The 13708-nt window shown below is 35.7% G+C and overlaps 1 protein-coding gene across 1 annotated transcript in view; it reads right to left on the bottom strand.

Moving 5' to 3' along the window:
• Positions 1–3332: 3332 nt before the first annotated feature.
• LMBRD2 (LMBR1 domain containing 2) overlaps positions 3333–13708 on the bottom strand; it is a 42701-nt gene continuing 32325 nt past the window's right edge. The window contains exons 12-18 of the mRNA XM_037372990.1: positions 12719–12824; positions 11874–11971; positions 10001–10104; positions 8773–8819; positions 6942–7044; positions 5752–5881; positions 3333–3928 (exon numbers count right to left, since the gene is read on the bottom strand). Of these exons, the coding sequence (XP_037228887.1) occupies positions 3868–3928; positions 5752–5881; positions 6942–7044; positions 8773–8819; positions 10001–10104; positions 11874–11971; positions 12719–12824 (649 nt within the window). The 3' untranslated portion in view covers positions 3333–3867. The remainder of the gene's footprint in view (positions 3929–5751; positions 5882–6941; positions 7045–8772; positions 8820–10000; positions 10105–11873; positions 11972–12718; positions 12825–13708) is intronic.

Genomic DNA, 13708 nt, shown 5'->3' with positions numbered 1-13708 from the left:
TTTTTTACTGTAGTACTGTTAGGACTAGAGCAATAGTAGCAAAGAACTCATCAAGAGTTGCCGCAATCTGGCTGGGAATCATCACGGAATCATAAAATGGTTTGGGTTGGAAGGGACTTTTAAAGATCACCTAGTCCAACACCCTGCAATCAGCAGGGACATCTTCAACTAGATCAGGTTGCTTAGAGCCCAATCCAATCTGACCTTGAACGTTTCCAGTTCGGAGTGGGGTAAATCCTTAGGTACATAGCCCTCACACAAGTTCAGCATTACTTGTACTAGCAGTAACCAAACTAATTTAAAACTAGCTCAAGCACACAGTAAATGCTGTGCAGGCATATCCCTTATTTCCGCTATGTGCTTTTATAGCTGTCCTCCCTATTTCTTTGTTGAAAGTATTCCAGATTTAGTCAGATGAACTTGTAACTGGTGTTCAAAACACACTTTAAATTACTTGTCCTACAAATTGCACATAAATAGGGCAAGAGTATCTGCTGGTCAGCAATGAACACTATGGATGAAATCTGACTTCACTTATCAACTTCTTACTTCAAACACCCAGCGTTCAGTGAGCATGAGACACCAGGGATCTCCAAGTACAATCCAGAGGAGAATTCTTGAGATCTTCAGAGCTCAAAAAGCAACCATTGGTTACTCCACTACTCCACTGCAACATTAAAAAAAAGGTCAGTGGATTCCCACCTCACTGAGCTCAGAATTTCTATATTGGCAACTGATAGCCCACTGCCATTTATTTATTTAGCCAAGTCCTCAAATTATTCTATCTCAATGAAAACTGCGCAGAGAGCTTACACCAGGGACTAGTTACTTTGGTATATAAAATCCTGAAAGTCCTATTTGCAGCCACTCCACTAATTTTCTGAGAGGAGAAAAAACAGGCCCCGACAAGGTTCCAACTCTGAAGCCAGCAAGGGCTAGGTAAGGGTACTTCACATGCATTCAGAAAAACAAACATTCCTTCTACGACTTTTCTATTAGCACTGAATTTAGATCCCTTTGTAGTGACATTTCAAGAGTTAAATAAAGAAATTGAACCTTATTTCATCCGAAACTTTTTACAAATTAAATGAGATACAAATTTTAAAAATAGAAGTATCAAGTCTAAGAACATTCATGTGGATGCATATGCAAGAACACATACAACCCCTTTCATGTAAGGCTGAATTCAGGATAGCATTTCTAAGTAGATTTAAAATGAATAGGTGCCAACATAAAGTTGCTAAAGAACAACCCCAACAAAAAGAGTCTCATTTTCTCGAATTCCAGTCCCTGAAACAGCCGTAAAATTCTGGTCAAGCTTTTACAAAATATAAAATACCCAAATTAAAAAAAGTGTCCTCTCACAGGTAACCTGGACACTGCGTAAGCCTGAATACATGAGGGCATGGCTGTTGATCAGTGTATTCACCTAAGAACAGAACTGACAATTATCTTATGTCTGCCGATTTATTAATATTATTATTTCTATACAAATAGAGTATTTTTTCTCCTTCATAGCAACAATTCAGTGTTTTCAAACAGGCTGATTAATATATTACAAATACCACTACTGTTAGAACACATGATGTACTAAATCATAGGAGGTAGTTAGATCCCCATTAACAATTACTTCAGAAAACAAAGACTATTTTTAAAAATTACTAAAACACCTCATTCATGAAAATTTACTTTTCAGAAGAACTCATTCCTAGCTGTGTTAAGGGATGTCTGTTTTTTAAGCACAATAAAGAATTTATGATAGAAACATGTTCTCTGTCAGTTTTCAATGTAACTTTGCAATAAGCACATAAGAAACCTCCCAAGTGGTAAAGATTTAAGACAAACTGCAATAAAGCAACAATTTAAATTAACCAAATTTCCAAAGATATCATGAATTTGACCACATCTTTTACCTTATGATTACATTTGAAAATTCATTCCACTAACTACAGTTTAAAAATATATCTACACCAATGAAATTAATGTGAAGCTTTTTTACACTGTTAATAATTGGCATTTTTGAATGGCATTCAAATGAATAAGCATTATTCTTCTTGCAACGACTTACTGCAAAATACAGGCACCTTAAAAACAGATACATAATGCAACCAGGGCATCTGGGACATTAAAAGTGTTTACCATTACCTAGTCATGCTATGTATTTCCCTTCTTTTAATGAAATACTTTGCAATTTGAAGCCGTGCTTGAGGTGTGTGCAAATTATAATGTTTCAGCATTTAACTCAATTTTCACATTATATTCTTTTGCAGTTACAAAAACACTAGTGTGCCAAGATTTTCAACAGTTACAACTGTAAAAATCTTAAGCAGATGTCTTATCTTCGATAATGTATTCTTGCTATTGCACATATGCTCATATGACAGTGAAACTCTGATTCATATTCAGTTTCAACTATTTACACATGCTAAGATCATTTATCTGCATACAATGAAAAAGAAATGGCCTTTCTTGACCAATTGCTTGCTTTCTTGCTCCAAAATTTATGCCAAAAATTCACAGAATCATAGAATACCAAGTTGGAAGGGACCCCAAGAATCATCTGGTCCAACCTTTGTTGACAAAAGCACAGAATCACAGAATGGTTAGGTTTGGAAGGGACCTCTGGAGATCATCTAGTCCAACTCTCTGCTAAAGCAGATTCACCTAGAGCAGGTTGCACAGAATTGAATGCAGGGTTGTTTTGAATGTCTCCAGAGAAAGAGACTCCACACCCTCTCAGGGCAGCCTGTTCCAAGGCTCTGTCACCCTCAAAGAAAAGAAGTTCCTCCTCAGATTCAGATGGAACTTCCTGTGATGCAGTTTGTGCCCATTGCCCCTTGTCCTGTTGCTGGGCACCACTGAGAAGAGCCTGGCCCCCTCCTCTTGACACTCATCCTCAAGATATTGTATGCCTTGCTAAGATCCCCTCTCAGTCTTCTCTTCTCCAGGCTACACAGGCTCAGCGCTCTCAGCCTTTCCTCATAAGGGAGATGCTCCAGTCCTCTAATCGTCTTCATAGCCCTCCACTGGACCCTTTCCAGTAGTTCCCCGTTTCTCTTGAACTGGGGACCTCAATGTTAAAAACATCCTGTGTTGTAGAATCAACCACTTCAGTGGGGAGATTATTCCAATGGCTGATTGTTCTCACTGTGAAAAATTTTCCTCTTATGTCCAATCAGAATCTCCCAGGAGCAACCTGTACCCATTACCCGTTGTCTTTTCCATGTGACGTGACTCCTTGTAAAAAGGGAGTCTCCATCTTCTTTTTAGCCACCCTTAAACACTGGAACATGTATTTTATGATTTAATGGAAAACAGCCTGCCATTCAATCTTTCTGCTTATACAGGGTCTGATTCAAAGACCACTGAAACCAAAAGAAGCCTTTATTTAATTCAGTAGGTTTTGGACTAGGCATAAAGTTCAAATAGAAAAAATATAGAAAGTGTTTACTACAGTAATTGATATAACTGCACTTTGGATGCATTAAGATGCTCTCACAGCATTTGTAAAATACAAAAAAATTCCATCCAAAATATCCCCTTCCTAAAACTCACATTACAGTTCAAGTTGAGCCCTAGGTGTATTGATGAAGTTTATCTTCTACTAACTTAAGTAATAGTCTTCTCCTTTTGGTCATAACAAAAAAGCCCACACTGACGCACAACAATATCTACAACAGAAGAAGCACATTCTTGTCGTAAGTAGTGAAAGTTACCATACAGGTGCATTTCCAAAACAGTTGCTCCTTCATATTCTTTTTTTAAACAAAAATGGTCTTTTCTGGTTCAGCGATATATCATAAGTACACTATTTACCAAACAATGAATAGGAAATAGATATCCACCAAATCTTCAGCTTTGAGGAATTTAGACATCATCAAATATTTTGCTTCGAGACATTGACAGGTATCTTCCACCAGGCTGGTACCTGCAGAATCAATTTTAAACATGAAAAAGTATCACAGGAAATAAAAAAATGAAGACTTATGAAATCATATAATTCTCACTGCACTTTTACTCCTTAATAAATTACAGATTTTGAAGTTCTACTGAGTTCCTGTTTCCATGAAAATTTGATAGACAGTGATCAAATCTCATGTGACCAAGAAAAACAGTGATACAAATACTGGGAGTCTTAAAGAACTTTGCTTCCTGATACAAAGGAAAAGAGTTGAATGCTTTTGTTGAACAGAATGTTTTTCTCCCCACCTCCCCCCCCTTATTTTGAACAAAACAAAACAAAACCAAATGGGCAAACAACAGCATCCTAAAGTAGTTTGGGTGATTAAAAGAACATCTCATTCAGTATTCCAAAAAGAAATAGTATCAAAGAAAATTAAAAAAATGGCTGCATAATTAGTGGGAACAAAGAAGCTGCACAAATTGTTGGTCAAATGTATTTTAAAAGCATGTTTAAAGGACAAGTAAGTTTCAGTGCAAACACAGTGTACCCCCTCTGTGCAGTACTTAACAAAACCTAAACAGACACAAAGCCAGAACATAGCGTCCCTAGTGCCCTTACTGTACTAAAACGCCTGCAACTATTGCAGGAGCTATAGTTTTGAAAATCAATGTTACTCAAGCTATTTCTAAGTGAACTGAAAGTTCATATGCAATTATTCTTGATTTATTACCTCTGTGAAATGAAATGTAGGTTACTAGAGGAAATCTGAACTAAGCTCTGTGGCTTCAGATTTTCCTTTTAAAGAAAAAAGTTCAGAAAGTTTCACACTGCAAAGTTACATCGGTGCTAGAAGACTTCAGACACTGTACTTGAAAAGTATTTACTCCAAAAGAATTATATATGCATACTGCTATTTTTGTAGACTACTACCCCTTCCACACTGTGAAGTCGTCAATAGCTGACAGAACTGCTAGGCTAGTTACTCTTTAAACTCTTGTGCTTAAAAAGAACCAACTTCTGAAACAAATCAATCTGTAAAACCTGGCAGTGTCACTTAACAGCATTTTTCGCATACTTCTGAACTGTTCCCATTATAGATATAAGTCAACTGAAACAATTTATGATTTTTTATTGGATTTTTTATGATAGTTTCAGATGAAAAATAATGTAAACTGTACCTTTTTGTCAGGGAATTGAAAGTTATTTCTATTAAAAGCTTCACCTCATAACTACTTAGATAAAAAAAGCACCCATTAAATGCATTACTTGTTTCTTCAATATAAGCAGAGCTTAGCAGTCACATAAGATACTCTATTTCACAACTAAGTAAATCTGGAGTTGCAGTCACACAGAATTACAGATTTCTCTATCATGGACAGAGCTACACTGTGCAGGACTGGGACTTTTTGTTCAATTAATTCAGTTTTTAACTTACTCCAGTAGTTCCAAGATTTGATTCCAGGTGTATTCCTGCAACTACTGGTCCTGTAATACTCTGTTTTCTCTGTTGCAGCCCTTTATGATGGTTTTTATACAGGGAAATCAACTAAGATTTCTAAAGTAGGTAATTCTCCAGTGTTCTGGGTTTATACGTAGTATTTTTCAGATTACACCGACATATGAATTTATATTCAACTCAAATCTTACCCAAACATTTCTAAAAAAACTGAAAACCCTTCAGGTTTCAACTGGTTTTAAAACAGAAAAGGAGAAGGAAGAAAGGAAAAGAGTTATGTGACACGATACATTTTTTTTAAAAAGTCTATTAATATAAAACCATCTGATACAGCTGTTGTAAGCCAGAAGACAGTATCATTTAATTGCAAATAACACAGAAGACTCCTCACCTTCCCGAGTCCGATTCAAGAGGGTCATCATTAATTGACTCAGCATTAAAATCCAAAGGCTCTGCATCCTGGAGGAGTTCTATTCTATCCCTTTCAGTCTTACCATTTGATCGGGTATACTTTGATAGTGCTGAATAGGTAAAAGGAAGGAAAGACATTGATTTGGTCTATGAATGCCTTGGAGTGTGTAAAGACATCAAACTTAAAAGACCAGAATCATAACTTGCTACTATCTCATCCAAAATAGAAGTGCAAGGATTTAGAGGAGATTCAATATTAAACCAAATCTGGCTACATGCTTGGATATGTAGTATTCCATTTTTGTATCTCCACTGCAATGCAACTAAAATTTTTCTTTTGCCCCTCAAATAGGATGAGGTCTAATTTGCAAAGAATAACAAAAAACCCCAAAACAAACAACAACAAAAAATAATTTATATGCAAACTTTACTACTAAATCTACCAATCATCCATTCATCTTCCCAACTTCCCACTTTAACTAAAGCTAGCTGGAGGTTTTTTGGTTTTGTTTTGTGTTTTTGTTGGTTTGTTTTTTTTTAAAGAGGCAATGCCATGACTTAATGCAATACAGTTGTTTTGCAGTTCACTCTGCAACCTTCAGTAGGCCAGACCTACAGCTTGTTTTGGTGCTGGAATGCTACACGTTCTTATGGTTAATGTTAAAATATAATTTCATACAATTTCAGTTATTCTACCAGTTATTCAATTCTGAAAAATTGGGTTTCTGAGTTTGTGATATGTTATTTGCTTTACATTTGTTGGTTGTCTATCCAGTTATTCCATTATTTCAGTCTGAGGGAGTTCATTTGCAATTAGAAGAGGTATATTTTAAGATTTTAAACTCTCAACTTCAAGACACAACCTATATAACATCTCTTTCCTGACAACTGCTACTCTAATTGCAGTAATTACATGTCCCATAAGAAGACCAAGTAATTGAGACTAGTCAGAATCTCCAACCTCAACTAGCTGAAGTGCTGAAGATGGGAAAAAACACAGCACTCTTTTCAGGTGTCTTTAATGGGCAAGGTGGCACTGTGCCACAGAAGGGCACATCATCTAAGACAAAAAGGAGCACTTTTGAAGCTACTCACATAGCAAGTATTGTGGAGACAAGATATTAAAAAAACAAAACAAAACCAACTCCCCTCAAAACCCACAAAGCTTACGTCTATTGGTATTGGTCTCTGAGAAGCTGGATTCTTTTTGGTCTGTGTGCACAACTCTGTTTCTAGTGGAATCGTCTCTATTTCCATACCGCTCCTTCCATTCCTGGAAAAATTACAAAAAAAAAAAAAACATAAGCTGTGAAGAAAATGCATATGTCGAATGAACAAATATTTCAGAACCACAATTTAGAGCTCATTGGTCAGTAGCATCAGACTATGAAAGCAATACTTTGAAAATGTTCCTGTTCAGTATCTTGACACAGGAAGAACTTTTGTTTTGTTTTAAAATCAAGATTTTAAATCCCTTTTTTTTTTAATCAAAATTTAAAATCCCTTCACTAAACCACTAACTCTGTTCTTTAGAAAAAAGACTGGCAGAAAACCAACTATATATTAAATCTGCACTCAAAGCGACTGCTCCAAGGTGAGAACGCTGCTTTTCTTGATTTCTACTTCCACCTAGCGGTAGAATGGAAAAATAACCAGATGCAGAGAGCACCAAAAAGCACTTGGACATTCCATGTTTACTAAACTTGTTCTGTTGTCTTTCAATTCCATCATGTTTTAGTACGTTAACATTTTCTAACTTCACATCTCAACATAAACTTTTCCCTATTGCTCCAATAACTTTAATATGCTTCAGATTCATATCTACACCTCAGATTACGGACTGGTAGGAACTGGTATGCTCAAAGTTACTGTGCTAATTTATGCCATATGTTACAAGTTTAAGCTGTAGAAGGATCAAACCTTTAGTCATGATCCAGTAAAATGTAACACTGAAAAGCCCCAAGAGTGTCAAGAACAAATGCGCAAACTGCAAGAATAGGTAACATCTCAAATAGTTGTTGAACTGCTGTTGAACTGAAATTGCTGCTTAATGTCAGATCATTTCAGTGTACACTAAATGCAACATGCATTTGCTACTATTTTGTTTCACAAAACACTCGAAATAAAATGTTCTAAAATTCTGAGATAAGGGGTAGAGAGTTACAAGAAAGGTCTATGCAGTAGTGGCTGTCATGTGAAATTACACTATCCCCGAGCTTGAAAAGCAAAGAGGTTTTAGTTCCGGTATTATCTTGCTTTTCTGCAGATACTGGCTTTTGCTTCCTTTAGTCAGCTTGGTTTTTTGCACACAACCTTTTGATTTCTCTCTTTGATTGTGACTTTCTATACTAAATTCCAAATGTTATAAATTAATGAAAAACTAAAGCCATAGTTAACTGAAGCTGCTCAAAATGAATCTGCCTGAATTATTTTTTATTCAGATAACTGCCTTCATAAATCTTTCAATTCAGTATGCACTCAAAGCACAATTTGAATCAAAGATCTCTGTTCCTCAGTGGTAACAGTATTAATTCTGCCTTAAATGTAAATCTCTCGTCTCAAAAAAATAAATGGGTAGGTTTGGGAGAGGCATATACAGTCCCCATTTCAGTGAATATGACACTGCAAATGCAGTTATTACCAGCACAGCAGCATCAACGTAAGAGCCTGATAATAAACCATTTCAGATTATTCTGCACCCTAGAAAGCTGGACCCTTTTTAATACTCATTACACCTACTGGCATACACTATTATCACAGCACACTGAGTAACAAAAGTGTCCAAGTAGTGTGACCACAAGCACCCTCTTATCCTTTAAAATTAGAACAGAAATTATGTTTTTTCCTGTCAGCCAAGACTATTCCACAAGTTTAAACTGATTCCATCAATTAATGGGGACTTACTTTTTTGTTAAATATAGCACACAATTAAATAGCAATGGCAAATCCTATCAGATATTGTAGTATATTAATATTACAATTAGCTACAACAATCTCATACCCTTCTTCTGTTTTCACCTTCTTCCTGCCTTTGTCGTTTCCTTTTCTCTATAGATAAAAAACAATTGTGTGAGCTCCATACAAGAAAAATCATTACCAGTATTTTTTTTTCAACAATGAAAAACTTAAGTTAACTAGTAAAGATACTTATTGAAATAGATGGCTCAAATAAATAAAACCAAAAGATAATGCTGTTTGTCTATCATTATGGAGTTTTCCATTAAAATAAACTCATAATGATGATAGCTTGAGTCAAGGCTGAACATCTAGGTATCAGGTGGCAAAGCAAAAAAAAACCTCTTAGAAATACTTGGAAAAAGCATGACACTAAGAAGAAACTTGAGCATTACTCAACCAAAATCTTGCTGAAGTTCTGTGACGCCCAAAGTATAAGCCAAATAGTGTGTGTCAAAATCTGCTACTGAGCTGCAAGTGTAACATCACAGTATCGAAGAAATAGTAACCTCTTGTTGAAGAGAATGAGAGACATTCCTCTTTCTCCAAATAAGAAACACTACTACTCTAAGTAAATCTAGCTTTTGTTTTTCATAAACTATGAAAGGAGACTTGAAGTGTTCCATAATACAGCATTGTATCCAGAGATTTTTATTTCTAAATATTTACTTAAGAACCCTGACAGCTTTCAACAAATTTTATGAAACATTTTCAATAAAAACATTATAAAAACCCCAAAGTTCTCCAAAACAATAGATAATTGCAGCTCTACAGAACATGCTTTCTGTGATAAAACATAGTTGAAACAGTAAAAAAATCCTAAAGGAAATGACAGAATTTGGCCAGCTCAGTCAACACACCTACACAAAGAAAGATTAAAATGGATACAGACAATTGATGATACAGACAATTTAAGTCCTAACTGTCCTTTATGACAGATTACAAAAAATCTGCTCACGTATTATTAGATTAGTAATGACCTCAAAGGAGCACCACTTCAATGAACTGTAAAATATTTAGAAACATCTAAAATTCAGATACTGGATGAGTAAAACTGATACTTCATTTAAGATGTCAATGAAGTCCAGCGCTGTTTGTACAGCAACTACAAGGCTGTAAGTCTATTGCACTTTGTGCAGTAGACTGCCTCAGTACAGTTGTCAAAACATTGACAAGCTATATGCCTTTTTTTTGTGTGTGCAACATTTCAGACAAGTTTAATGCAACAACATATTATATTCTGTAGGAAGACTAGGATAAAGGATGTAACTTACCTCTTCTGATTAGTTCTTTTCCTTCATCAATCAAATCAGAAGTCATTTCACTATCCCCCATGAACTGCTGGAATCCCAAAAGATTCAAACAACGAGTTCCTAAACTGGTAAAAGCAGGACAAGCAATTCAATCCCTTTGTTAATTTACAATGACTAGTTAAAATATATTACAATGCAAAATGTAGAACAAATTATTTAGAAATGTATGAGCAATTCAAGTTAAAAAATCAATACTAAAGAGAAGACAGATTATTATGCTGAGAAATCAGGAAATTCAGAACAGTGACATGGTCCTAAATCCAACTGGAAGTGCTCGAATAATCCTATTCAAACTGAGCACTAAAACTGTTTATAGTCTGAGAGTAGTGTAAATGACTTAAGACAATTGCTCGAAATGTTCTTAGATACAATAGAATTTATACATATGATATCTCACTGGCTCTTCTTTGCCGGAAGACAATTACTATAAAAATTCTGCCTATTATTATTTCTGTGGTTTTGAAACAGTAAACACAAGAAAGCCACCTTCATCTCAGGTTTCACTCAGGAGAAATGTCTGGCATCCTCTTTAAGCTGTACGGATGCTGGCTGCCATTTCAGATACCCATTAGGCAGCAGTCAGATAATAAACTTGCTCCATCTTTTTTAAGTCCTGGAACTAGATAGCATGGAACCACTTTCACCTTTTCAACGTCATACCAGGCAACACAAAACTGCTGGTTTTGTTATTGTTTTCCTCTCTCCAAAGTACAGCATCACTATCATGTTCAAAGTTGGCTTCATTGTATATTGATGCTGAGATGTTTTATTCCTATACTAATCTGAACTTTAAGACTTCTGGATCAAACAAGGGAGACAGCTTCCCTTGATAGATTTTAATTAAACATCCAGTTTTGCATCTATCTGATTTATTAGAGGGCATTAAAGTTAATGTAAAAGAACTTCCTCTCCTTGAGTTTCTTTTCTTCCTTTTCAGTACGGCATTAAAGACTCAGGATCATCATGGATGAGAATTCACACCAACTATTTTCTTGTCATTGCCTTTCCTGTTCAGTGGTGGGGTTCTTTTGTCCCCACCACGAGTTTTGTCACCCAAGCTAAAGGTAAGCAGGGAAAACCTAGGCCTGGATCCTTGTTGCCTCACTATCTATGGATGTACGCAGAGTATTAATGGACATTCGAGGCATTTAACTAATTCTACATGACTCAAAACACATACATTGCTTCTGATTGAATGGTGATGCAAAATTGACGAAGTGCACATAACATAAATGTAGCCAAGCAAGGTCAGACCAAAATATCTCTTACAGTGGTCAAAAGCAGATTTTTTGAAATGTAAGGATAAAGCACGCACGTTAACAGTATTTTCTGCAGTTACCCTTCCAGCCTTCAACAAATTGTGGCTTAGGGAAACAAGATTAACACACTATACTTCTGAACTGAAGTCTGGTGATGGATCAGAAATTTGTTATGAGTCTGTCAGAAAGTTCACTACCTGAAGTTTCTACTAATGCTTCTTAGTTTATTAGAAAACCTTGCTGAAAACATAGCTTCCTCACAGTAATTTTTATCTCAAAAGCAGAATCTAAATATTCATGGCCTCCAAAGTTTGAACAGATCAGACCTCAAAATCTAGGAATGAAGTTTAATAGGGAAAAACAACCTCACAATTCAGTTATGTGTTCATACAATTGGTAACCTTTAAATGTACACATTTCACATATATAAATAGCAATTTATTGCTTTATTTTTTGCAGTTATTAATATGTCACAACTCAACTGCTGGAAAAGGAGAAGTGAACCTCTTCCTGATTGCTGAAACTAGTACTATTAATGTAAAGAAATGTGGAGGTTCTATCTGGTAAATACTTACCTAAAGTATGTGGCAATACAGAGAATGACAACAAGCATTGGGTAATATATATAGAATCCATCTGCAATGAAGGACAGGACTCTCATGGATCCCATTATCTGAAAGAAAAAAATCCACATGGAGAAACTAATCAGCTATATTCTACATATATCCATAAAGGTTATGTCATTTCACCATTTTCAGTCCACAACACACAAACACACAATCCTTTACAGTTACTGAAACACAGGTAAATATTATCATCCAGATCTAATTCAGACAGTTGACCCAGAATAACCAGATACAGAGGCTGCCTCTAACAGTGTATCAGCTCATAGGTTTCTAAGATGCTAGATGTTGCTGTCTCACCTAATCCAGAGCCAGTTCAAATCTGGTGGATCTTTTCATCTGCTGTGAAAGGAGTCTCTGGACAATACTAAGAATCTACTTGCTAGCAACAAACATGTAAGATGTAACTTGCTATCCTACAGAAACTGGTTTTTCAGTAAAACCAAACTCACTAGTTTTCAGTGGCAAGTTAGATTTGCTCCCAAACTATAAAGATGTTCCATATGCTAAAGCCAGTGGAAACCAAAGCTATTAGGAAGTGAAGAACAACCTGAACTTTTGAGGATAATACTTTACTTTCTTCGGATAAAGAGACCAAAACAGAAAAAATAGAGCTATTGATGCCTCCTGGCAAACATTAACAAACTCCTGGTCTGTAAATAAATAAGTATTTCTACTTTGTTTAATACTAGCGAAAAGATTTGAGTATCTAAATCTTTCTGTAAGAAGCGTTTAAAAATATTTTGCCTATTGTCCAAACAATGTAGAAGGCTCAAACCCACATTTCCTGTACTTACAGATGTATAAGCAGTTGGCTGAGTGTTTTTGTGAGATATTGTTGCATCCATATGGGTCAAGCCCAAAAAGTTCAAGCATAGTGGTGGAGTAAGACGGCAAAATAACCTGCACAAATGCGAGAGGCAACAGCATTTCAATTTCTTGCACTAAGAACTCATACGGATGTACCACAGGAATAATGATGTACAAGCTCAGTAGATTTATACTAATACATTTATAAAAGAAATAATATAAATGAAAGTTTCATGGACATTTTCAATTGAATATTTGACACAAAATCTGCAAAATATATGCCATATACTCACATGCCACTGAAAAGGAGACTGTACGCATCTGTCTGATGATGTGAAGCTAAGTAGTAATAGTTAAATACACGAATTCTGAAGACAGTAGAGTAAACACAGATACTTAGGAAAAAGATGGTAAGAAAACAGGCCATCTGGGGGAAAAAAGAAGTTGTTTAAATGTGGAACTCTGCTAAAGGTTTAATGCATTCAGCACAATCTGTGCATGCAACAAGTTGACTGTAGTCTGACTTTTCATTTTGAGATGGCCCAGTAACACCAGCTCTGAGAAGAGTTTCAGGTTTTTTGACTAATTTGAGAATGATATTTGTAACATTCTGCACTTCATGTAAGTTAACACAATCAACTCTAGGAACATTTACTCCTTGTAAGTAAATGAAATTGCTGTAATTGCCTTGATAATTACTATGACTAATTCAACATTTCTTCCCACACAAAATGATCAAAACAAGTGTTTTCAATTCAACCTATTTTGTTAGTATACAGGAATTTTTCAGGTCAGTTCCTTTACTGATAGATTTGTGCACACATATGCTATAGCCACGCCTGTGACTGGATTTTTGGTCAGCAACAAATTCCTGTTTAGGAAAGAGAGGTCACACACATGGCTGATTAGACACAACCTAATTAAACACCCAAACTCCGGTTTCACAACATTACTTTCACACATGATATTCGGCCAAC

Source organism: Falco rusticolus, chromosome Z (assembly GCF_015220075.1).
Source record: "Falco rusticolus isolate bFalRus1 chromosome Z, bFalRus1.pri, whole genome shotgun sequence".
Lineage (NCBI taxonomy): Eukaryota > Metazoa > Chordata > Aves > Falconiformes > Falconidae > Falco > Falco rusticolus.
Note: the sequence above shows the minus strand (reverse complement) of the source record. Positions and strands in the feature narration are given on the sequence as shown.